The 26,997-nt window shown below is 35.2% G+C and overlaps 1 protein-coding gene across 1 annotated transcript in view; it reads right to left on the bottom strand.

Moving 5' to 3' along the window:
• LOC101261029 (uncharacterized) overlaps window positions 1-12,413 on the bottom strand; it is a 32,084-nt gene extending 19,671 nt beyond the window's left edge. Inside the window, exons 1-2 of the mRNA XM_010322826.3 lie at window positions 11,069-12,413; window positions 8,321-8,436 (exon numbers count right to left, since the gene is read on the bottom strand). Coding sequence (XP_010321128.2) covers window positions 8,321-8,436; window positions 11,069-11,880 — 928 coding nt within the window. The 5' untranslated portion in view covers window positions 11,881-12,413. The remainder of the gene's footprint in view (window positions 1-8,320; window positions 8,437-11,068) is intronic.
• Window positions 12,414-26,997: the final 14,584 nt, after the last annotated feature.

Below are 26,997 nucleotides of genomic sequence, written 5' to 3'. Positions count from 1 at the left end.
TGGAAAGACAAATGGATCGGCCAGAACTCACTCATGGAGGATTTTCCAGATTTCTTTCTCTCTGTGGCAATCCTGAAGCATCCATTGCTGAGACCTGGACTAACGAAGGATGGAATATCATCTTTAGGAGGCTTCTAAATGACTGGGAGATTGAGAGCGTGGCCAGCCTACTGCAAAGGTTGAATGATTTCTCTGGTTTAAATACCAGCCCCGATACAATCAGATGGAGACATGATAGGGATCGAAAATTTTCAGTTGGAAGATTGTACAGAAGAAATTTGATCTCACAACCTGGGAACATCCCTGGACCTTGGAAACAAATATGGAAATCTAATATCCCTACCAAGATTAAGGGTTTCACATGGAAGGTTTATAGAAGAGCATGTCTCACTCAGGAGAAACTGAAAAAGAGAGGTTTTGAGATTGTCTCAAGGTGCTTCTTTTGCAAGGAAAGGAGGAAACAAATAGCCATTTGTTCCTCCATTGTAGACTGACTTCTCAGGTGTGGCATATGTTTCTTAATCACATCCAAGAACCATGGGTAATGCCTGAGCATACGGCAGATCTTCTAACCTGCTGGATGAAAAGATGTGGGAGTAAAAAACAGAAAAATGGTGGAGCCTAGTCCTTTCTTGCATATGGTGGTCAGTCTGGAAGGAAAGAAACAATATATGTTTTGAGAATATTACTGATCCAATGCAGAAAGTAAAAGAAAACTGCATTAATACTTTATATCTTTGGTGTAAAGAAGAGGGTATAGATCAGGTAGAACAGCCAGTAGACTTCTTAGGCTATTTTTCTTAGGCTATCTGTAATTATGATTACTTGCGTTGTAATTTTTTTGATGGTTGACAGCATACCCACATCGCTGAGGAATATAACTTTACCTTGCTCAAAAAAAACAACTTATGTTAGAGAACTATTGCCCTCCCAAGGGAAACCTTCTTCTTATTTTGTCTAGACAAGAAAGTAACTTTCCTGGAATTGAGAAAAATAGTATGAAATGTTGTCCAGCACACTACTATCAAAAGTTATACCCTGCCCAAAAATAAGTATCGACTGCAATGTAGCCAGTTTCTTCTTAAATTTCTCAATTATTCCCTGCCACACTGACGTGATTTTATATATCCGGCTCACAATGGCAGTCCAAGAAATGTGATAGGGAAGTACAAATGCTGCATCCCAATATTTCTGCCGGCCCCAACACATTTTTTTAATAGATTTACTGGATGGATGACTGATTCGTAAAGATTAATGAGCAATCCAGATTTTGTATCAAAAATAATGAGTAGCAACTTAATGCATCTCATCTAACTTCGCTCAGCACCATGGAATATCAATCTATCATAAGGAAAAAAGGTGGGGAGCAGTGATTGTCTCCCCTGTTTTGACCCTACATAAAGCCCTTAATCCACTGATATTGGATGGCTTTCTCTATCTTCTATTGATAGCTTCCATAACCAGGATGAATAGAAAATGTGACAGGAAAAAATCCCACCGGTTCACCATTATCTAAAATGGAATTACTATTGTAGTGACACAGAATTTTATCCAGCATAGCCACCTTTCTCAGAAACCCATCTGCTTTTTTATGAAGTCCTCCAAAATCCATCTGTTGACAATGTGCTAAATAAGAATCACCAAATTGACATGGTTGTCTCCCTTCAATGCAGATTGCTGCGCAGAAACCAAATTCCACATCACTCTTTTCAACTTCTCAACTAGAAGTATGTACATAATTTTATACACACTTCTAACAAGACTATTGGTCTGAGTTGTATTAGCCCTCGGCATTTTTTTTCCTTGGCTATATGAAGAGGCATTGCAAGCTCTGAAAAAACTTGTAGGTTTGTTAAAAGTAGTTCATATCTATCATTAAGTCCTCTTTGATAATGCTCCATGTTTTTTGGTAAAAAGTCAAACTGAAGCCATCGGCCACAGGCCTGAGTTTTAACAAGGGCATACTTGTAAAATACCACCTGAGATTTTCGATCGAACTTTTGAACAAACACAACATGGAAAAGATACCCTTGTTTATCAACCATTCTCTACTGCCTTTGTGATAAGGTTACTCGTTTATCTTAGTTTCTTTTTTAAAAAAAGGATAAAATATATAAGCAGTAGTTATCTATAATAGTTATAGGCAGCAGTTAGCAGTTATCTACAGTAGTTAATAGGCAGTTATCTACAGCAGTAACTACTTTTATGTCAAGAGTTATCTTTATGTTTCGTATAAATATATGTATCTAGCAGAGATCCTGTAAGAAGAAGAGAAGTATTATATTTGTAGATTTGTCCACTCCATACGGATTAAGTTATTGGTTAATGCAATGTTTAAAGTTCTTGCACTTCATTTAATCAGCAAAGTTTTATTTTCATCTTGGTTTCTATCAGTTTGGTATCAGTATAAGAGCAGATCGATCCAATATGGTCAATACTAGATCTTCTACTTCTCAAGAGAACACTCCCAATGTTGAATCTCTTGTCCAACAATTATCTGTAATATTATCAAAACTAAATATTATTGATTTGTTGGCAGCAGAAGTGGCTACATTGAAAGCCCAGAATGGTTGCACCCAAGAAGGGGAAACTAGTCACCGGACCCGTAATGGAGGAAAATCTGTTTGGCGAGAAGAGGAAGAAGACATTAATAGCCCACTGTGGCTAAAAAATCCTTCCCAGAGGCCACACACAAAGATAGAATTTCCTAGATTTGAAGGAGGAGATCTCAGGGGATGGATTTTGAAAGCAGAAATATATCTGCTCTATCAAACTCCAGAGGAACACAAAGTTGACATTGCAGCGATGTAGCTGGAAGGTGATGCTCTTGATCTCTTTTCTTGGATAAATTGTTAGCGTACCTTGCTTTATTGGGAAGAGCTTGTCAAAGCATTGCAGGAAAATTATGGTCCTGTAGAGTTTCAAAATTCTGACGAGCATCTTTGTAGCATTCAACAAAAAGGTTCTATACAAGAGTATCGTCAAGAATTTGCAAAATTTTCATCTAGGGTAACAAATTGGCCAATTGTCTTTTAGGGGTGTTCTTGAGTGGGCTAAAAGAGGAAATCAAAATCTGAAGTTAGGATTCGCAAGCCCATAGCAGTTTACAGAGCCATGAGTTTGGCACTCAAATTTGAAAATAAATTTGGCCTACTTCGCAGCAATGGAGTGTCTAATTGGACCCCAACCAACTGATCCACTATACAAAACTCATTGCACTCTTCTATAAACACCCAGAACAATATTAACTTTTCAATTCAAAATCTACGCAACTATGCTTCTCCCAATCCATCCACTTCCCATCCTCTTCAAATGCAAACATGGGAAACTGACCGGAGAAATCAAAGGCACAAGGACTTTGTTATCGTTACCATGAGAAATTTGCACCGGTCATGAATGGAAATTTGTGAAATCGTCTCTCATGGAGCTTACAGGTGGAGATCAATTGGAAGATGTTGATTGGTTAGTGCAACAACTATTGGCAACTCTCAAGAAACTGACATTGCTGAAATTTCGTTTCATGCCACTTTAGGATCTTCTTTTCGCCTTGAGGACAAGGCGACTTCTCAGAGGGGTGCATACGACTACTCGTTTAATTAGTTTCTTTTTGAAGAGGATAAAATATATAAGTAGTAGTTATTTATAATAGTTATAAACAGCAGTTACCTACATTAGTTATTAGGCAGTTATCTACAGCAGCAACTACTTTTGTGTCAAGAGTTACCTTTATATTTAGTATAAACATATGTATCTGGCAGACATCCTGTAAGAAGAAAAGTATTATATTTGTTTTTATATTTGGAGATTTGTCCACTCCATACGGACTTAGTTATTGGTCAATGCAGTGTTTAAGATTCTTGCACTTCATTTAATCAGTAAAGTTTTATTTTCATCTTGGTTTCTATCACTTTGTCACATAATATCACTTTTATTCCCTTGCTTCCTTCTGCTTTATTTTCTTGCCAAGAAGCCCATCTTTGCCTCACTAAGGAGTTTGAAAAATCTCTAATCTTTGTCTCTTGAAAGTGCAGGATATTGTGGTACTAACATTTTAATGTCCCTCCTCTTGTTGGTTCGTTCAACACCCTATTATTCCAACTCAAAATCTTCATCTTCAATGAATTATTGCTTTGCACTTCTTCCCCCTCCCTTTCCCCTTGTTACTATCAGAATTCAGACTACAGTTGTGACTCTTTTTATTTCAGTTGATTTTTCTTCTTCTTGCTGGTTGCTCTGGGCTCAGATTCTGTAATCTCTGAGCTCTTTGTTCCTCCATCTTTAAAACTTTCCTTATTGGGTCTCTTCTATGTGGAGCCTTCTTTTTTCAATCCAGACTCAATCTAGGGCACTTCTGTCATCTGTGCAGTTCACTTATTCTCTTGAACCATTCCTATGTCATTCTTTGAACCAGCTGTTGGCTAGTATGCAGTTCAGTTTTTTAAAAATTTGAAATCTCTTCCCTCACGTGTACCTTTGACTCAATACGCCTATTACCCCTTGACAGAAGTTTCTGGCACAATGGTTCACTACTCTGTCGCTGATGAACACCCCCTTGCGGGGAACTGTCCTTGAGCCTTTTCAATCGTTGTCGACTCGTCTTTCTTGATTTTCACATTATATTTCCACCCATTGACGACGATACCCGATTTTCTTGGTGTATCACCAATGGTTTGCGCACACATACACGATTCTATTTAAATATACCAACCTTTAATGGTTCAGAAGATAGATTTGAACCACACATGCAATGGCATTCCCTCTACAATCATCCATTGGTTCTTGCACTTCTTCGACTATGCTTGTCATCTGTGACAACCATTTCAGGATTAGTCTTCTCCCCTTCAGTATCGTCACTCCCTTGCCTAAATTATTTTTCTGCCGCATGCTTGGATAGGAACTCAAACAGAAAACGACCAGACATATGCAAAGTTCTCCATCCTTTTGTCAATTGAATTAATTTCCGCCTCTATCTCTTCCTCTTTTTCTTCTTTATTTTTTACCAGTTTCACTTCAATATCCAGACATATTTCACTTCTGTTACTTCAATGAATGACTTTATCTTCTACACTGCACTGTTTTCCAACTCTCTTCACAAAATTCAGTAGTATACTGTTATATCCATCCATTCCACTCATTTATCCGCTCCTGGATTATTTCTAACCCCTATTTCCCAACCAAGATTCTAGTCCTGCATATCTTCCAAATATTTTGAAGCTTTGGTATACACACAAAAGATTTTACCTTCCTTCCCCATCTTCCACCCAGATTTCCCTTCCCATCAGTTGCTTTCATCAACCTCACAAAACCACCTTATATTATCCTCTCATCGGCTTTTTCGATTCTTCTAGTGATTCTCTGTTCCTTTCCACAAGTCCACCAATTTGACGGACTTGGTGCCGACCACAAAGAATGTTTGTCTCTCCATCTCCACCTGTAAGAGAAACCAAAAGCTACTCTTCCCTTTGATGATCTGTCACGGTAGAAATTTCAGAAACTATGGAGAAGAGAGAGAATAGGTAGACTCATCAGAGAGAGGTCAGAAATGTTTAATGAGACTGACACAAGTTTCAAGAGAGATTTGATCATGATTTTTATTAAATTATCTATGTAGTAATGAAGTCGAGATTAGTTTGAATAGATATGATGAAGTTGTCCTGTCGAATTTATAAACGATACAATACATGTCTCAACCACTCTGCACAAATAAATAACTCTGGTGAATTTCGAGTATTCAAGTGACTAGTCATGTACAAATGGTGAAGGTTCTGATTGATGTATAACAAAAAGAGTAAAGTTATGGTTTTCTCAAAAGTACTGGGACATATGGAAAGGATAAGAATATATTTGAAGATCTTCCCTATGACTGTAGGAAGATTGGCAGAACTATATTTGCAAGATATACCTCTTGGGATGGCAAGTTTTCTGAAATGCTCATATTTTCTACTTTACCGGCGCCGTTGAATCAACCTCCCACGCGTATCCCAGGAGATCATCACCTTCGACGAGATCTGACCATGCGCTGGCGTGAGCCTGTTCTAGCCAGTTTTTGGTGTCATTTTTGTTCACAATCTACTCATATCATGATTTTGAGACGACTCATATATTTTATACAAGTTTCCGATATTTTTTCAATTGTTCCTTTTCATCTGAGGTCGCCCAGATGTCCAAAGCAATCCTTACCAATTTTCCTGCAGATATCTTCACCAAGTCTCCCACTGGTCCTCGTAGCTAGCTTGGTACATATGACCTGTATGCGCTAGCTTGAGGAGGAGGGTAAGAATAGGAGTAGGAACAAGAATAGTATATAGAATCCCACTTCAGAAATGATAGTAACGTAGTGTCCTAGTTAAAAAAAGAGTATTGTATTGTCTATGCATAGGGTCTCAATGGAATAATGTAGATACACAATTCACTAATATCTCTCCCTTATATTTCACACAGAAGTTGAATGTAGGTAATGCTTTGAAGTACTAGATCTGGCCATTTTCCCTGAAATAAAAGCTCTAATCTATGCCAGAGGGAGAAAGAGAAACTAGAATAAGAGAACAGAACACAGGCCTCCACATAGTCCCCAAGATTGACGCACGAAGGAGATTCACATATGTGGAAGATCCTCAAAATTAAACTTCATACACCAAAAATGTTTTTTTAAACAAAGGTATTTGTGCTTGGATAACCTAATCAAAACCTTATACCCCCCTAAGGAGGTCCTACCATAGTGTAAATGCTTATTAGTGCGAATTTCCTGATTTGGTCGTGCTAAGATTTGAAAAATAATAACAAATGATCACTGATTAAATTTTAGCTTATAATACACACTTAACCTAGTAATTCAAAGCAATTCCATTTAGCTTATTTTAAAAAAGAGGAAAGGCTCAAATATGCCATCGAACTTTTAGAAAAGGCTCATTTATGTCATTCGTTAAAAGTTTGGCTCATCTATGCCATTACCATTTAAGAAAAGGTTCATTCATGCCATTATTTTCTAACAGCGATTTTGCAGAACCATTTTTAACACGTGGCCAATTATAATTCGGCCACGTCATTATTTTTTATATATATAAAAAAAGTTGAAATTCTCAAAAATTGAAGTAAAATAACCCACCCAAGTAAAGACCCACCCAAATTTTTAAAATCCCTATAACCCAAAGACCCTTTCACTTCTTGGGTGATTGGATGAGTTTCATACATTTCCTAACCCACAATCAATTTATTTTCAATGTAATTTTATTGCTTATTTTTTTCATTTCGGTACATTGTCAATCACTGAAGCTCAACCATGGCAGTCGGTAAGAACAAGCAAGTTTCCAAGGCAAGAAGGGGGGAAAGAAGAAGGCAGCTGATCCATATGCTAAAAAAGGATTGGTATAATCCACGTGTATCAGAATTTATATTTTTTAATATAAAAAAAAATAACGATGTGGCCGAATTATAATTGGCCACGTGTTAAAAATGGTTTACCAAAACCACCGTTAAAAAATAATGGCATGAATGAGTCTTTTCTTAAACGGTAATGGCATAGATGAGCCAAACTTTTAATGGATGGCATAAATGAGCCTTTTCTAAAAGTTCAATGGCATATTTGAGTCTCTTCCCTATTAAAAAAAAAAGGCAATTTTGAATTATTGACAAGTAAAAAACAGATTGGGAAGAGCTATTACATGGTTCAGCGACAGGAGAAGGAAAAGGATTCAGGAAGGCTGGAGTTTTAAAGAAAATGTGCAGCTAACTTTCTAAGTGCATCAAGTGTTAAACAGTGGACTGGTCTAAAATCTCTATACCTCGAGTAGGCAATTGAGTAGATACAGTGCGGCTCTAAGATTGCTATCGAAAATCCTTACCCTCCAACATGGGCAGACAATTTGCTTTTACACTCTTTAGCAAAGACTTCCAACAGGTTGGAAATCCTTACCGTCCAAAATGGGTAGGAATTTGCTTCTACATCGATTTAGCAAAGACTTAAAACCTCAATTTATGCTGTCTTTCCTTCACATTCATAATTGGTCCTCTTGGAGATATGCATGACTTCTGCATCTCTCTGCATGATTGATTTGATAAACAAATCGAAGCTGGCAAAATATTATTAATGCTCTACTACTGTATATTCAGTTGAAGCATAATTGATTTGACAAACATGTTGAAGCTTCGAAATATTATTAATGCTCTACAACCCTATATTCAGTTGAAGATTCCACAATATTATAATACTTAAAAAAAAACGCAAACTAAAGATGGCTTTCAAACAAGGCAATATTCTCAGAAAGCAGGACTTATGAATCAATGACAGAGAAGTATAAACTCTATTTTTTATTAGTCATACCATGAACAAAGAACTCTGAGTCGTCATGCCTGCTAAAAACTTCAACAGAAACTCTTCCACCACCTCCTCCAGCAAATCCATTGCCTCCAGAAGCACTTATTTTGCCACCTCCTATCCTGCTTAGAAAGAAAGTCAACTTTGGACACATGATACTACCTCAAAGACATATGTCTCATTGGATAGCAATAGCATTAACTTAACCAATACCAAAATGTAGCATATAGGGAGACTTGTGATGAAAGAATGACAATCCACATTAGAATTTTAGAGGGTGTTTGGATGGCTTATTTTTAGGCCCAAAAGCTATAAAATAAGGCTAAAAGTTGGGTAATCCTAACTTATGGCTTTTAGCATTTATCTTATAAGCGTTTTTTTAAATCCAATCTAGCAATCAGTGTATTAGATAGACCCAAAGTAGAAAAGTTCACTGTGGACATTGTATTGTGATTTTCTAAAAGTATAATAAAAAGGCACTAATATAATCACTTGATAATGAGTTTTGCTTTGTTGAATTCTTGCAAACCGCCTCATATAAATTAAATTGTTAGGGACTAGTTATCTAATCAAGTCTTAAATATGCCTCTCACCTGTCAGACTAAATATTTCCTTTGGCAAAACATGTAAACATATTCTGTTTTTGGCTGGCATAAAATCAAACTTAAGACTCTACCAACTCTAATAAAGTGGAAAAGGGTAGAAGAGCGTGCCCACCACCTCTGAGTTCCAAAAGCTGCTGATTACCCAAAAAGTTGGCTCCAGACGAATTTCTCGAAAGTCAAAAAAATATATTATGTTAAATACTTAGAGCATTTTTTCCAACACATAAAGAGTTTGGATGAAGTGGTTTTTAAATATTTATAGACCCCTTGTGTCAATATCCTGAGGTCAAGAATGACCAAAAATCCATGATAAGTTTCTTAAAAACCTCATCCAAAGTTTAACTGTTGAGATATGCTTATCAGTGTTTTTAATTAGTATATTTATCAGTATTATTAAAGAATCTCTTAAGGTTCGTTTTGTTTATACCTTGAAAGTTGCTGTGGAACAGGTTAAGCGCTTTGTTTCACTTAACCACTGCTTTAGCAAGCATGCATCCTTACAAAAAGTCAAAAACATCAACAATATTTTCTGTTTGAGCTAGTAGTTTTTGCTCACACCAAAAATAGGCCTAAGCAATTCATCTTAAGAATCTGTAAGCTGTTATGTACTCCTTCAAAACACCTCTTCTTCCTCTCGATCCAGATTAACCACCAAATACAAGCCAGGACAATCTTCCATCTCTACTCCTTCTTACTTTACCATGCCATCCTTGTTCCAGCATCTTTGGACACCCACTATGCTTCCAGGTTTCACCCATTTTATCCTTTTAGCATATAAACATCTTCCATAGTTGGTCTGTTCACTTGAAATGCAAAAGAAGATGGATTGTCTCAGTTTGTTCCCCGCATAGAACACACTCAGCAACTAATTGATGACCCCTTTTACCTAGTTTTCCTGTGTCAAGGAAGATGGTTTGGAAGCCAAAGATTCCTTACAAAGTTAGCTGCTTCCCTAGGCTTTTGGCAAAAGAGGCTATAGATACTTTCTACATTGGGGTATCTTCCATCAATCTAATGAAGGGAAGATATACAAAGATATTGACCACAGTCACTAATGACAAAGACAACAATATGTTCACACCAGCCACCAGGTAATGGTTACTTTGTGTAAAAATATATCTCCTAGAGATTTGTTCCTTTGGCTTATTAGAAACTCAGAAAATGTTTTCATCTCTTCATATTTATTTGCATGACATCAACTTTAGTTTTGGTTTCATATACTTAAACAGATACACCATTATCATTTGGGTTTTGTCAGGCCTGGTGCTAAGTCCGAGTATATCCAGAAATGATAAATATAACAGGGGAATAGACTGTCCCAGTGAAATTGTGACATAAGCCTCCAATCCAGAGTATGTGAGGAACTTTCAACAGAGAATTCTGCTATAAATCTACAATGATTTGGCATTTCTATTTGCTCAACTCATCATTTTCCTATTAATAAGATAGGGTCTCCTCTAGTTTCTTCTTCTTTTTCTCTAAGTAGAATTCTTCTTCAGTTTCTAGGTCGGAAAAGGGGATAAAGTATTTCCCGACCTCTCTAGGAAAACAAGCTGTATTCCCTCTTACCTTCCACACCTCTTCAGAAGACCTCTAATTTAAGTTCTAATTTAATGAAGGAAGCATGAGCCCCTTAAATTGAAACTCAATAAGAGATGTTTAGACTTATTTTCCTACTAGTTTCATTGAACCTTCAACCAGAAACTCTGTGTTTAAAATAGGGATTACCCCTCCAAGAGGATTAACAATGTTTTAACTTCCCCTCTACATAACTCAACCTCCCAACTCGACGGTTGGCAATAAAGTCTCTATCACTAGAACAAGAATCAATGGTCAAAGAAAACAGAGGGACAATATTTATGATGGGGAAAACATGCATACCATCTTCAGACATACATAGTTGGTCTGTGAAGTGTAAGGCGACGTATAGGTAAAGAAAATTGAACATTGTATGGTTAGTTAAAAGCTAAACAGAACCAGTTCCCTATATAAACAGGTACTGGCTGGTAACCAGCAAAACTTCAGAAGTGACTTGCTACAATCAAACTGCACTAGTAGTGTAGAAATCTTTTGTAATGTCAGCAGGCATAGGGGTTAAATGAAAAATAGTATACTCAACAAAGAACAAGAGAAGATTGTATTATATTACATTTTCTTGGACTTGATGTAAATACTGCCACCAGAACCACCACCTCCTTTGATTCCAGCATCCCCTCCATCAGCCAAAAGAGTTCCGCAAGCATCGAAAATATCTTTGACGTCCAACCAGATCTTCCCACCCCCATTACCTCCATAATTATCCTCCTTATTAGTACTCTGCCCTTTACTTCCATAGCTAAAAGGTTGTTCCAATGACTTCCAAGAATAAGTATCTCCTCCCCAAACGTCTTCTGGGAGCTTCTTATTATCCATAACACAGCTGGCCCCCCTACCCCCATGGCCTCCACCACCACCCTGATACTCCTTAGGTGTTCCGGTTGATTGCTCGGGTGGGTCACCCGCTAATCCCGTTACATTTATGACGGACCCACTAATGAAACTCGCATTTCCTGCCACTATATAGACCGAGCCAGCTAAAATTTTGGCATTAGCCTTAAGCTCAAGGCTTCCGGTTATGTTAATGGTAAGGGAACAAGAAGGAACGTGGCAACTGAGTAGAACCCCTTGAAGAATGAACAAATTGCCTGTTCCTTCAAGGTAGACATCACGTGTGAAATTGAGATTGTAATTGAGCTGACATGTTGTGTTGAGTGAGCCAATACCTTGCAATTCATGGCATGTGAGCGATGGAGGGTGGGGTGGTGGAGAGGGTGGTGGTGGTGATGGGGGTGAATAGTCGGCTTTGAATGGATCGGAATCGAAATTGTAATCAAGAATTGAAAAATCAGAAAGTGATGATGAAACAAAGAAAAAACAAACGTGGAAGAAGACGAAAAGGTAAATCAATGTAATGGCCATCATTATGTAAACTCATAGACACGAGAAACAGTAATGATTTTTGCAGCAGAATTTGATTTTTTGTATAATATTTGGGGAGAAGAAAGACTGTACAGGTGGAAGACAGAAAAGGGGCTTGCGACGAGTTCGGTGGAAAGAGAAAAAGACAGACACGCTGACACCTGCGCTTTCCATTTCCATCAAATGAAAATTGAAATTTGCCATGGAGATGGACCGGACCATCAAACAAGCTCTCTCACCTCAATACAACTTACTACTAAATATAATGTCATTATGGACCCACCTAGTCTATTGCCCATATGAGACAATTTCTTCTTAGTTATGACCAAATAACACAGCACACTATAATTACATGACAATCCGATTCAGCGATGCAAGTAGCATTCAAGAAATTAAGAAAATTAACCAAAGTATATATTGTTTCAGATATTCAACGCCACTAAGTTCGCCTAATTCTGAGCTCAGAGTGAAAATTTGTGCTCGTTTTAGTGAAGCATTGTCTGATAGGAAAAACTTCACGACTGGCTATACAACCCATGAAGCTTTGACGGTTCATGAAGCCTTTATTCTAAGTCAGCTCGTCAATTTTTAAATTAGGGTCATTGTGGTTTTTTTCCAAAGTGTTTGGTATCCAAACTATGTCGTTTGAAACCCTATTTCCAAGGCCTATATAAGTGAATTAAGCCCAAAATAACCAATTCCAATTCATTCTCCTAAATTCCTCTAATTTGACCAAATTCATCCTCTCCAAAAATCTTTTTTCTAGATCAAGGAAGAAGAAAAAGCTAGGTTCTTCAAGTTCAAGTCTTATTTCTTCATTATTTCTTAGCGCCTAAATCAAGGTAGGTAGGGAGTTCATCGATAGGTTTAATTCACTCATTGAGCCCCCAAAGTCTCTTCAATTCTCCAAATCAATGTCAAGGTTTGATTAGATATTAATTCACTCAATTCCTCAAAGGATTCTATTATTATGGATTCAATTGCTTTATTATGATATTATTTTGATGATTTGAACTTAATTACATGTTTTCAACCAATTATCATGTGAATCCATGCATTGATCTATGAACCCTAATTTAAATGAATTTATAAAGAAGCTTTGAAAGATGAAACATCAATTTATGAAAGAAACTTCAAGCTATGAATATGTTTTATGAAATTATACATGTTTTATGAAGGAAAAAGGATCTGAAAAATATGAAGGAAAAAGGATCTAAAAAATCCTGCAACTTTGGCCGAAATTGTTATTAAGAAACCAAATGTTATGGAGGATCTTTTACTCTTGTACTATTTAATAGTGTATTTTAAAGGTATATATGTGCGCACATGGACATATTACTTTTTATAATGATGCAATACTTATGATGTCCACGTGGGCATATAAAAGGTCCTTTCCAAAATTCAATATGTTACATCAATTTCGATCAAAGTTTGAACATATTTCAAAAAAATATCCTCTTAAGAAAGTAATGTGATGACTCAAGTAATCTTATAGATGAATGTATTTATGTGTTCTATAAAGACTGGTCACATGACATGAATGACATCTAGATTTGTCCTTAATGTTTTTCGAGCTATTTTTCTAAATTAGGTCTTAATTAGTATGGTATTCGGATATGCCAACAATGATTATAGATCACCCTTTCAAAACTATTTCCATTAGTAGTAGATTTGCCCTCAATATTTTTCGAGTTATTTTCCTAAATTAGGTCTTGATTAGTATGGTATCCGGATATGCCATCAAGGATTTTAGATTATACTTTCAAAACTATTTCCATTAGTAGTAGGGCATCTCTAGCATGAAGTGAATGACTATGGACCTTAAAGCTATTATAAAAAGATCATGGACGGTGAATATTTTTCTCACGCATGGTGTAAGGAGATATCCTATGAAAAGAGGTGAATACCGATGTCTCATTAGGGTAAGACAAGAGGCGAGAATACCTATGTCCCATAATGTCCCATATGATAAGACAAAAAGAGAATACCCACATCACATAATAATAAGATTAGTTAAGACTAATGACTATTCAGTGCGATATATTCTTAGCATAGATAGGATATTGAGATGAAAATTTTTCCTTAGCTTGAAGTCGAGTTTCTAGTAGCAATCTCCTTATCCCATACATGTAATACTCTGAAAAGTCTAAGACCTAATATAGAGCCTCACATGAGTGTCTAATGGTTATAACACTGTTTTAAGGTCAAAAATAATGTTTATGAGTCATTTAGGAAGTTTTACAGTCAAGACGTCAAGAAACGTCCATGACGTTCGGAGCCTAGTTGAGGTGCTAGTATGCCTTAGCCTATTTTACAAGGTTTTAAGGGTCAGAATTCGGTGAAATTTGGTAAAAAGGTGTCGAACACATATTAAATATGTTTAGGGTCGAAATTTCCGGGTATGAATCCCCAAGGACCACCCGAAGGGTCCTTCAGAAGGACCCTTCCATTTTGGCAAAAAGTGGTCAAAATGCAATGGCTTCCTACGCTTGCATCGACGGGGCGTAGGCCAATCGATGGGGCGTCAATGCCTACGTCCCTGAACACTTAGTCAATTTCCATAAGGGCCAAATGCATACTCTCTGATCCAAACCACGGATATGCAGGACGGAGGGGAACAGTGCCCGTCAACTGACCTACGGCCCGTAGGTCGAGGTCTCGTAGGTCAGGCCTGCAACTTTTCTTGTTAAGTTTTAATTGGTTAATTTAATTAAGTTAGTTAGTTATGGGTTAAGGTTCGGTTAATTAGATTATTTATACAGCTATATAAACTACCCTAAGCCTCAACCCCACTTAATACATCACTTTTCCCAAACCTAAATTGTTCTTCCTTTCTTTTTACTTTCTCTCTCCTAAGGAAACTCCATAGAAGACGGAGGTCAACGGGTTCCAGGGAAGCAATAAAACTATGTTTCACCATAAATATCCAAATATTAACAAGGTATGAGATTCTTTCACTTTTGAGATTTCTTTCCCCAAAGGGTTCTTCCAAAATTGGTTTTCAAAAAGATGATTTTGTATGTGTTTCTTCCTAATATAAATTTGATCTTCTAAATTGTATTGTTTATGGTTTCTTTTGGTTATTATGACTATATTATGTTGTATTATTGTTCAATTATGATAGTTATTGATGAATTAACCTACTATGTGGAATAGATCATGAATTGACCCAAATTCCATAACCCTAGGTTATAGCTCATGTTGAATCGATTAGTGTTGATGCAATTGAGTTAGTTCTTGTGTTAATTACTACTGAATGATTCTATTACACCTATTGATGGATGAAATTGATTGGTTTAGGGTAATACCAATAATGATGGATTGTTGAAGGAAAATTGGTAAGACTTTATGATCTTGAACCTTTACTTCAATTGTGATGACTTGTACTTGGTGATGAAGTTCAATTGAAACATGTCTTATGATTATATTAATCAGGTGTTGATATGATGATTCAATTGAAATTTCTTGATTATGTGAATAGGTGAGATTATGTTTAAGATGAAATGATATAAGGTTGGTTATGAATTGCCTATTTGCCTTATTATGACATGATGATGATAATGTGTTGATCTCACATATAAGGGTTATATTGAAAGGATATTCTCATGCAATTCTTAATGAGCCAATGACTATAAATATACAGGGGTTAGTCTCCTATTACCTATACTAAGTTATGATTGTTAAAAGATGGCTTAAAGACTTAGCACCGAGTGAACTAGATATGAGAGGTGTCACTTCCTAATGTGGGAATGTAGGTTCACAATGGTTCTCATGAAATGGTGAAATAAATTCAATTGTGCATCAAAAGGTCCCAAGTATATCTCCTAGTTTTTGAACTATGTTGCCCCATAGGATTACTAGCTAGTGGATCCACCTAGAATGCTAGTTCATGTTTTGGTACTACCTTGGCAAGTAGTCCACCTTCTTTTGGTGTAGGTCTCATGACACCGGATTCCACATTTAGCTCATGTGCTTTATGTCGGTTAAGACAAGTGTTTTCAAAAGTACAATAAAGTAATAATGTGAACACTAACTAGGGTGACCTAAGGGGTTTGACTTAGTCTAGGTAGGGGTATGAGACTCTACCTATGCATTGCACTAGTTGTCCTTGAGGAAAGTCTTGGAAGGTTGTTCTTATGTTTTATAAAGAAAATGATATGCATATGTTGACTCTACATTTTAAATGATCCTATATGATGTAAGTTTTATGTATCAACATGTTATTGGTCTATATTGCTAAATATGATGACGAATACTCTTAATGCTATGTTATGTCATGTTAGACATTGCCTATGGTCCTTTGTTAGGTTTACTTTGTTGAGTAAGGTTATGTGGCTTTACTTGGTCATTGCACTTGTGGACTTGATGTTGGGTTGTGAGTAATGGTCTTGTATATGTGGTAATGTTATGAACATCTTATATATGTTCTGTTGTTATATATTGATGTTGGAATTGGTTTGGTTATGTACTCAATTATGCTATGATACATGTTGACTTGATTGTACTTGATGATGTTGGTCTTGTGTTGTATATAGCTTTGAATTAAAGAATATGTGATTATTGGCTTATATGGTTCTTGGTTGTGCATGAGGCTTTTCAAAGTAACTTAGCATGATTTTGAACAAATGTCTCCTCTAGCATGATTTCAAATGTTTTATATGCACATTCCCATACTTAGTACAAGTGTTTACTAACCCATATTTCTATGTTTCTACAATTATGTAGGTTCCAGCCATTGAGCTTCTAGAAGGGCCATTTGAAGACAACTTGGATTCTCATTCTCCAAGTTTGGTAGGTCCTCAATTTTCAAGGATATGTCACTATCTAGCTATTGATATTGTTATAGTTTTAAGACATAGCTCTTTCTGTTTCATTTGAAGACAATTATTGTATATGCCTATATGTGGCTTTTATTGAAGTGAATTAAGGGCTATGCTCGAAAGTTGTATTTGACTTTAGATGGTTTATATGTGAGATTTATCCTAGACTTCCTATTATATTATATTGTTATACTATATATGTGAAATAAAAGTAGAAGCCTATGTAGTGCGTCATATGCGAGGAGTCTATGTAAACTCCCTATATATATTACGTGTAAGCGAGAGGTCAATGTAAACCTCAATGTAGAAGTAGATGAAAAGTTTTAAATTTTCCGCAATTTAACCTATGAAATGTAATGAGGAATGCTAAGATGTTAGTCTTAATCCTCTTCGAGGACGACAACACTTGTTACTTCTAGGGGTGCTCATCGGATGTGACAATACCTATGTGACATCATAGAGGTGTCTTAGATAGATATTATCTAGTGGATTTACATGAGTTAGAAGTTCATGGTCCTTACCTTGGCAAGTACGAAACCCCTTTTCGGTGTGCGCAGACATTGGATTCAACAATGAATGTCCTACAAAAAGAACTAAATTGATTTCTAATGTTTTATGAAGCTTTTTTTATGATTTAAAGATGTATTGGCCATGGTCATAATTTATGAATTTTCTTAAATTATTTTACTATGTTTTAACTTGGTCATGCATCCCATATTTTCGTTTATGTCCCTTTATGATCACATCTCATGTTTTATTGCATTCTCCTCACACTTAGTATATTCCATGTACTAACGCATATTTTTGCCTACATTGTTTCATTAATGTAGGGTATGAGTCTAGGGTTGTGTATTGGTCGGTTTGGTTTTGAAGTTTACCGGGTTGGTTTATTGGTTATTGATTTGTAGAGATGCTAAATTATTATAAAACCATTAAAATATTGGCTTATCGGTTATTGGTATATCGGTTTTTATCATTATCGGTTTGGTTATAAGTTTAACCTTTAAGATTTGACACACAAAAAAAATCCATTGAAAATCACTTAGAAACAAGGTGTCAAACCAAATAAATCATGCGCATGAGTTCACAAGTTACATCTTGCTCAAAAGCAAACACTTTTACATTGTAGAATTACCAAGTGTTTGAGACACAAAAAATAAAACTAGAAAATCAAAATCTAAGTCGAGGAATTTATATACAAAATGATATAAAAATATAAATATTTAATTTACTATCGGGTTATCAGTTAACCCGTTTAGAAAAAACTTCAAACCATTTAGAACCTGTAACATCCCAAAATTTTTTGTGCTAAGACTTGAACCATCCTTCATAGTGAGTATGTTTTTTCCGAGGAATTTAAACTTTATTTAGCATTAAGTTCAAGACACTACATCAAGAACCTTGAGTTCTAAAAAGAACTAAATTGGAAAGAGCGAAATATGAAATTTTGCAAGTTATGCTTAAGTATGAGATTTAGGTCAACTTCAAACAATCATAACTCTAAGAACATAGTGAGTTAGGTGTTCTACAAGTTACCTTTGGAAAGATCTTTTAATTATATTTCCAAATCCGTGGAGTTTGTTAAGTTTCGAGTTCGTATGAGTGAGATATGACCTTTTGAAGTTAGGCTGTTCAATTAAGGAAAGTTAGACGAAAATAGCAAGGGGTATTTTGGTCTTTTCCTTACACAATTAGACTCAATTTGTTTTTAGTAGGTTTTAAGGGTCTAGTCCTATAGGTTCAGTTTTATAATCCTAATATACGTCTATGGTTTTAGTTGAGAGTTCAAGAAAAGAAAAGAAGAGAAAAGAGGAGAGGATCAAGCGTTTGTCGAGATTCTTGCGTGATGTCGTAGATTTTCCCATGTGATTGATCCCTAAGAGGTATGTAATCTTCCATGGTGTTGGGTTTGTTCACCCACACGCCAATTATATCATTTTCAGCGTAAATTTCATTCTTAAAGTAGAAAGATTAAAGTTCTTGATAGATTTTCTTGTAGTTCATTCTAAATTTCGTTGTATTGGGGTTTTGATGATTTTTTGAGATGGAATTGAGTAATTAGAGTGTTTTTTTTCATGGGATTGGGAAAGAAACCGTTCGATTCTAGGCAAATTACGGTGACAAAACAAGCAAGGAAACTCGTAAGATTTTTTAGGTTGGGGCCTGGCACGATGTGCCATCCAGCGCATCCCCAAACCCTTCTCTGAAGTTTAGGGGTTGATGCCCCACGCCCAGGGTCGCCTACACTATCTAGTTTGTCTTTGGTTGCTCCATTTGAGTTCGTTTAAAGTGCACCTTCACTCCTTTTGATTCTGAACAATCTAAGATACTTATAAACATCTAAAATCATTCCTAAAATTATCATAACCTTGAATTCATAATTCAAATTCAAGGTAGAGTTGAGATTTAAGTTTTGAGAATCCTTTTGAACGTTCTAAGAAAGTCATTTTGAGTCCTTTTGAAAAGTCTTGTACAACTTCTAGTAGCTTGCTTCAAGACTCGAGCAAGTGAGTATAAGATTGAAGAGTATATATTCATAAGTATGAACTATCACCTAGATCCTTCATATCATGAACCATAATTCTTGAATTCATAATTCACATTCAAAAGAGAGTTAAGAGTAGATCTCAAGAAAGTCTATGAGTTTAAGTGTGAATCCTTTAAGATCAACTATCGATTTGAGCTAAATTTTAAGGAGGTAAGTATGACAGTGAGAAGAGTCATATACATGATTTCCTTATTGATGTTTTGAATCTTGAAGTTATAAGTCTTGAGTATTGAGTTTCTAACCCGTTTGAGATTATATTCCTAATCAAGGGACTATTGCATGTTACCCATGAAGTAATTGATTTGAGTATTTTATGTCCATAATTCCGCATGAACCCTATAAGTCGAGCAGTCTTGAGACGAAGAGTATCTTTGATCCTTTGAGTTGAGTTGTTCTTGCGCATAATTCTGCATGAACCCTCTGAGTCCAACATTCTTGAAGTGAGTAGTATTATTTAAGTTCTTGAGTTCCAAGTATTGAGTACTATATATCTATGGCTATTGAAAAACTTGCATTGAGAGTTCACGTCCATAATTTGGCATGAACCTTATTTTAAGAAGTCTAATACAAATGTTTTAACTTTGTTTTAAGACTTGAGTTTTGAGTTGAGTAAAGAGTAAAGTTGAAGTTCATTTCTTCAAAAGTATATGGGGACAATTTATTCCCAAACAGATTTAAAATGTATTCACATTTTAATAAGAAGGAAAATGAAATTTCCAAAAAGCCTTCGGGCTAGTTTTCATAAAGAGCAATAGCTTTATAAATGAAGCAACAAGGGAATTCGAGATTTCTAAGATAGACTTTGAGTTATGTTTTTGAGCACTAATCTCAATCACATAAGAAGTATGTGTTTAAAACATAAAAGCTAGTATATTTTGGGAGTAGTATTGAGTATCGAATTGGGATGAGCATGAGTGCAGATAACTCATGTCTTCATAAAACCATGTAGCCACCATAGGTAGAAAAGTGTCATACTTTTTAGATGAATCTTTTTAACCATAAACTAGTGGATACACTAAGTTAAGTTATGTCCTATACTGATATCAAGGTATAGGATGGTCCATGGTAGAATGAGGTGAAGTGTTGTATCACCACTTACGCTCATAGTAGTGGTTGTCAGTTAGAGAAACTCACACAGAAATTATATCACTTTATTATATAAGTAAAGTTGAGTTTGTTATTGCCTTTTCTTTAACAAACTAAGTTACTTTTAATGTTTTATAAAGCTTTCTATATATTGCGTGTGTATCTTACTTTATATTGAGTTAAGTATCAGAGTTGAGTACCCAGAGTCGAATATCATATCTTTGAGTTAAGTATCTAATTTTTGAGTTAAGTATCTACTCTCTGAATTAAGTATCTTATCCTTGAGTTTTTCTTAGTTGAGTGGTTTTGAGTATCATTGAGTATTCCTTGAGTTGAGTAAGTTTGAAAAGAGGTAAGTATGTCTACATTTTTATCAAGTTCAAGCTTATGCTATGCTCTAAAATTTTCCTTACATGCTCGTACATTTCACGTACTGAGCCATTTGGCCTGCATCTTCTCATGATGCAAACACAGGTATTCAGGATCATCAACATGAGCTTCTTTGATACATTTGAGAATTCGTGTTATCTATGGTGAGACTTCTTGCTTCCGGAGGGTTTCATTTACCTTTTAGTTATATCACTTGTTAGGATGTCGTGGGTTTTGTCCCGATTTCCATCTTTATCAGTTAGAGGCTTCATAGATAGTCAGTATAGTTGAGAAGTTTGTATTATTCATTTATTTTATTAAATGTTTTAAAAACTTAAGTTGATTGTTTTATGGCGAGTTGAATATATTATTTTTATTCAGAGTTAATCTTTTAAGTTAAAGCTTTGTAGTTGAGTTATTGAATTTATTCAGTTTTTATATTTTTGTAAGTTAGTCTTCCTCTTGTAGTCAGCAGGATGATTTCGTTAAGGATCCAACAATGGTTCTTGAGTGTCGTCCACATCCAGGGTGTAAACTAGGGTCGTGAAAGAACCGATACCCAATAACAAAAAAAATCATTATCGAAGCCGTTAAGCTAATAATCCAATACTGTGAACCAATAATTTTTTTCTTGGTGTCGATTTTGATTCTTTTTTGAACAGTGCTAGGTATAACGTTCTCATGTCGCATCTTTGTGGCCAGTGTTCACTTTAGTAGACTTTTGAGGACCGAAAGTTTTATTGCATATTGTCTTGACTTTTTCATTTGTATGTGATGCATGGGTTATGTCCCAATCACTATTGATGTACCAGCTGAGTTTGTGACTATGCTAGACTTTTGCTACATTTTGTCAAACTCTTTACGATATAAAATGGTCTTTTAAAATCTTTTATTTTCTATTATCTTATATGATGTGTGCTGAGTGAAATGTGTAAGGTCTCTCAGGGTCATATGTGTTATGTCACGTGATCTTGGGCATATTTATATGCCCAATAAATATGCTCAATTACGACAAATTACCCATCTTTAACGTTAGTCTAGAACATTATCTAATATAACTAGCATGTTTTGTCTCAAGATTGCAATGATTGCACACTAATAAACATGATTAGTGGTTTTTTCAGGTTACTAAGGGAAATGATCAAGTATTGGAAGGAAAAGGAGTTGAGACCGACAAGAAGCAGCCAGGCGTGACACTGGCGCGGTGCCCCAGCCATCTTGGTGCAGCAAGGGCGTGAATCTCCAGGCCAAGATTGATTGAGGGTGGTTTCAGGTGCATTGGCAGGCGCAATTGTGGCGCCCCGCGCCCAATGTGTGCGGAGTTTGTGAAGAAAGTTGAATTTAAAGGAATCCTTGTTGAAGTAGAATTCGACTTTATTTTTCTATTTACTATAAATAGACCCTTAGTGACTCATTATTAGGGTTCGAATTTTTGATTGGTATGCAAGAGAAAATTCAAGTTTGTAATAGGTCTTAATCGTCCATCTTTTTTATTATTTGGAAATCACATGAACAATCGTCTTTTGTTGTTTTTGAATACTATGAGTAGCTAAACGTCTTTGTTCTTGGGCTCAACTATGAATTGAATGTTGAATATTATTTGCTGGTTAATTAATTCTTTGTTGTCAACACAAGTTGCTTCTATATTCTTGTTTTGCTTTTTAATGCTTGATCACTATAAGATAAACTTAATGTCAAATCTTAAAATTGAGAGAGGAGGGATTAGATAGACGAAAAGATATAGAGAGCTCGATCGATCAATTAGATTAAGGTGATTTGTGTTCAGGAGTGATGCCCGAACGAACAACTTGCTTGGTTACGAAATTGTGAAATATAAATGCTCGCAAATTAGCTTAATTATCCCCGCTCAACGATATTGTTAGGTAGCTAATTAGGGTAAGCGACGAGAAGTGTGTAGCCTCACTCATATAATTAACCCTATAAAGCAATAACTTGACAATCAATATTAGTTTTAAACCAATACTATGATGCATGAGATTCAACATACGCTATAGCCTTGGAATTGCCTTTTTTTGCTTGAACCACTATCGTTAAATCATTCAATCTTAGTTATTTTTATTCATTGCTAAAGTAGTCGTAGTTAACAATTGACCATCAACTCTTGAAATAGTTACTTTTACTTTCAGTGATTAGAATTAAGTTTGAATATAAATTGATCATAAGTACCTTGGGAATGATAAATCGTTTCTACAAAGAATTTATATTACTTGCTCGACCACGTAAACTTGTGCGTATATTGGGGAGCAACATCACATCTAGGGTGTACTTATGGTCGTGACAATAATACAACCTATACGAGTGTCCATAAGCTTGATAGGTAAAAACAATAAATAAGCCAACTTGCTTGAGCCCTTATAAATTCAGTAATTTCATTTTAATCTATATAACCCAATGATAATAATATAGCATTGTTGGCAATCATTAAATCTCAGTATCCCATCGTACACCGTATGAATAGCACTGAAGAAAATTGCTATGACCTAAAAGCAACTCAGGAAATCTTTCTATAGCCCCTTATGCGATCTGTATATAGCTTCAAAGGAAATCGATATATAGCCCGTTAAGAAAATTGTATATAGCTTCACAAGCAATCACTATCTTCCAATAGGTTCTTTGGAGCAATGTAGCATCATAGACAATAGGTATAATTGTAAGGATTATTATTAATTTGTTCTTATTTATGACCCAAGATTACTTGTAACCTAAGCAGTAAAATAACTAGTATTTGGTAAGACATGTATATCGTCCTTACATTGGTCACTTGATGGACGTACCAGATTAAGTGATAACCTCTGTAAATTGGTCCTCTCTCCACCCATTAGGGTTATCACATATTCTCTACAATAATTTCATCGCTGACGGTTGTGATAACATAAAATTAGAGCAAGAAGGTAGAAACCAATTTATAATTAACGCTTCTGTTTTTCTCTGTGATTTCTGATGATGTCTTCATCATCAGGTATGTACCCCAAACGATCTCTATGTAAGATTATCGTGTTCAAGATCCTGATATTATGTTATAAAGTATTTGATCTTACATATGGCATCAGAGCCTGAATTATTTGAACGGATAATTTTCTTATGTAAAATAAATAAATTAATAAAAATTTATGTATTCATCACACACAAAAAAACATGTTGCAATTCTTAAATTGATTCGGCTACACATTTGTACGCATAACTGTCAACAAAAAACCTTTGATTGGTTTGCATATTAATTATGCCATGTTTTTCACAAGCTTTTGTTGTTATAACAACAAGCAAAACGTAGTGTTACATTCCTAATTAATTAATTAATTAATTTATTCTTATGTTTGAAAGACACAACAATAAGATTTATGTGTTTTAATATAATGTTTACACAAAAAGCTGCTTAGTTTTCTATTGGTTCATGAATATAATATTTATGATCACTTGATGCATGTATTATGTTTTTATAGTTTGTTAGTCACCAAAGTGGCCAAACTAAAGGAATGAACGTCTACACATATAATGTTTATGATCACTTGATACATTTATTATGTTTCTATCGTTTGTTAGTTACCAAGGTGGCCAAACTAAGATATATGAAATTATTCACATGCACAAAAATTTGATGATATTATGTGTGTATTTGTATTCATATAGTTTGTTAGTCACCAAAGTGGTCAAACTAGTAAGGTTAAGAAAAATCAACATTCATAAAATTGACATTTATCTATGAAGATTAACTAAATGCCAATATTGAAAAATAAATAGATAAATTGGCTTTCACTATTGCTAAAACTTATTAATTTACCCAAAGTGAATCTATAATTCTCATACTAGTGAAAATTATGGGATAAATTAATATATTTAGTTAAATATGTGTTATATATCCAAAGATGTCGTATATGTTTGATAAAATATTTAATTACCTATCAAAGATACACTTGGCATTTAATTTACGATAATTTGTCGTAGTATCTACCCAAAGGAGAATTACGATATATTTTTATCATTTTACTTTTCACATTATTGTGAGGATGACTATATATTTTGCAGTTATTTATCTTCATGCGCATGCTTCGTCTGTTATTGTGTTCAATGGATTGAACTTCTCTTAATGGTATGAACAAGTCCATTTCCACTTAGGTGTATTGGATATTGAGTTGTCTCTATTGAATGACAAATCCACTTCCATTACTGATAAGAGTAGTGATGATGAGAAGTCTTTTCATAAATCATGGGAGCGATCTAACAGATTAAGCCTTCTGTTCATGCGAATGAATGTTAGCATAAAGAGTACTATTCCATAAACAGAAAGCACTAGGTACCATGAAGTTTGATGGGTTTTCTCATAGGTCAAGGAGGTGCTAAAGGACTTAAAGTGAAGGTCAACAAGTTTAAGAAAAATAAAGCACCTGCTTAAGTTCCATAGGATGCTCATAAGGAACTCAAGGCTGATGCGTGTCATTTTTGTAAAAAAGAAGGACACCATCAGAAAGAGTGCTTGAAACGTAAAACTTGGTTTAAAATGAAAGGTACATTTAGTGCTTTTGTATTTTTTGAATCAAATTTAGTAGAAGTTCCTAATAATACTTGGTGGCTTGATTTTGGTGCAACTGCTCATGTATTCACTATATTATAGGGATTCATTATGATCCACACTACAAATCCAAATAGGGATTTCGTGTTCATGGAAAATCACATGAAGTCTCAAATTGAAGGCATAGGGACTTATCGATTGATCTTGGATACTTGACATCACCTTGATCTATTACAGACTCTTTATGTTCCTTCAGTTTCTAGCAATTTGATTTCCCTTTCAAGACTTGATACTTATAGATCTGATTTTAAGTTTGGACATGGATGTTTGAATATACGAAAGAATACTATTTTTTATGGTTTAAGTGTTCATAGTGATGGTTTATATAGATTGAAACTTGGTAATAAATTTCTGAATCCCTACTTACTATTCATCAAAATGTTGGAATTAAAGTAGTTCACTAAATGAAAGTTTTGCTTATTTGTGGTGTAAACGTTTGGATCATGTATCCAAAGAACGATTAAAAAGATTAGTAAAGAACAAAATTCTTTTGAATTTGAATTTTACTTATCTTGATATATGTTTGGATTGCATTAAAGGAAAACAAACAAAACATACCAAGAAAGGTGCAACAAGGAGCACTCAACTTCTTGAAATTATACGAGCTAATATTTGCAAACCCTTTGATGTTCCATCTTTAAGTGGAGAAAAATATTTTATCACCGTTATTGATGATTTTTCACGTTATGGATTATCTATTTATTGAAAGAAAAATCACAAGCAGCGGATACTCTCAAAGTGTAGTTAATGAGGTTGAATGACAATAATATAAAAAAAGTTAAAGTCATTAGGTTCAATAGAGGTGGTGAATATCATGGTAAGATAACGAATCAGGACAACGTCTAGGTCCATTTGATTGATTTGTTGAAGAACATGACATATGTGCACAATATACTATGCCAGGAACATCTAACAAAATGGTGTTGCAGAAAGGCGTAATCGAACACTTATTGATATGGTTAGGAGTATGATAAGTAATTCCTCATTACCCAAATCATTGTGGATGTATGATCTTAAAACCGTTGTATATTTATTAAACAGGTTTCCTGTTAGGATCTAATTCACGCAAACACACTTGATGAATGAAGAACACAAGAACTTTCAACAGAAAGAGATGAGAGATCTAGAGAGAGAAAGAGAAAACCCAATAATTCGTGGTAACACCCCGTGAGTAAACTTACACGGCGGTGGGGTATATTTATATTAATAAATCAGAGTATTTTTGGTTACAGAGAATAAATGGAGAATAAATAGTAAACAGTAGTATATATTAATCAGGCTCCACAACCTATTAATTCTCCCACTTGGAGACTGATTTAGTCATCCATAAAGTACATTCTCAAAAAAAATCTCTTCATCATCAACATCTTTACCGCACCGCAACATTTGTAGCAACAACTACATAAGACAAACTGAGGTTTTGCATAACCCCAGTTTCCCAACATCAACACATTTCTTCAACATGTCTTCCAAGTTATTTGCACCCTCTATATTCTCCAAGCACATATCACCATCCTCTACTGCCCTCCGAGTGAAATGGTATCGCCTTCTGATGTGCTTTGTCTTCGAATGATAGACTGGATTTTTCACCAACTATATGACACTCAGGCTATCTGAATAAAGAATCTTCTCGCTCTGCTTCTTGCCCAATTCCTCCAGATAATCTGCCAGCCATATCATCTCTTTCCTAGCTTCAGCTATTGCCACAT

Source organism: Solanum lycopersicum, chromosome 5 (assembly GCF_036512215.1).
Source record: "Solanum lycopersicum chromosome 5, SLM_r2.1".
Classification (NCBI taxonomy): Eukaryota; Viridiplantae; Streptophyta; class Magnoliopsida; order Solanales; family Solanaceae; genus Solanum; species Solanum lycopersicum.
The sequence above is the reverse complement of the archived record's forward strand: the minus strand, read 5'-3'. Positions and strand labels throughout refer to the sequence as shown.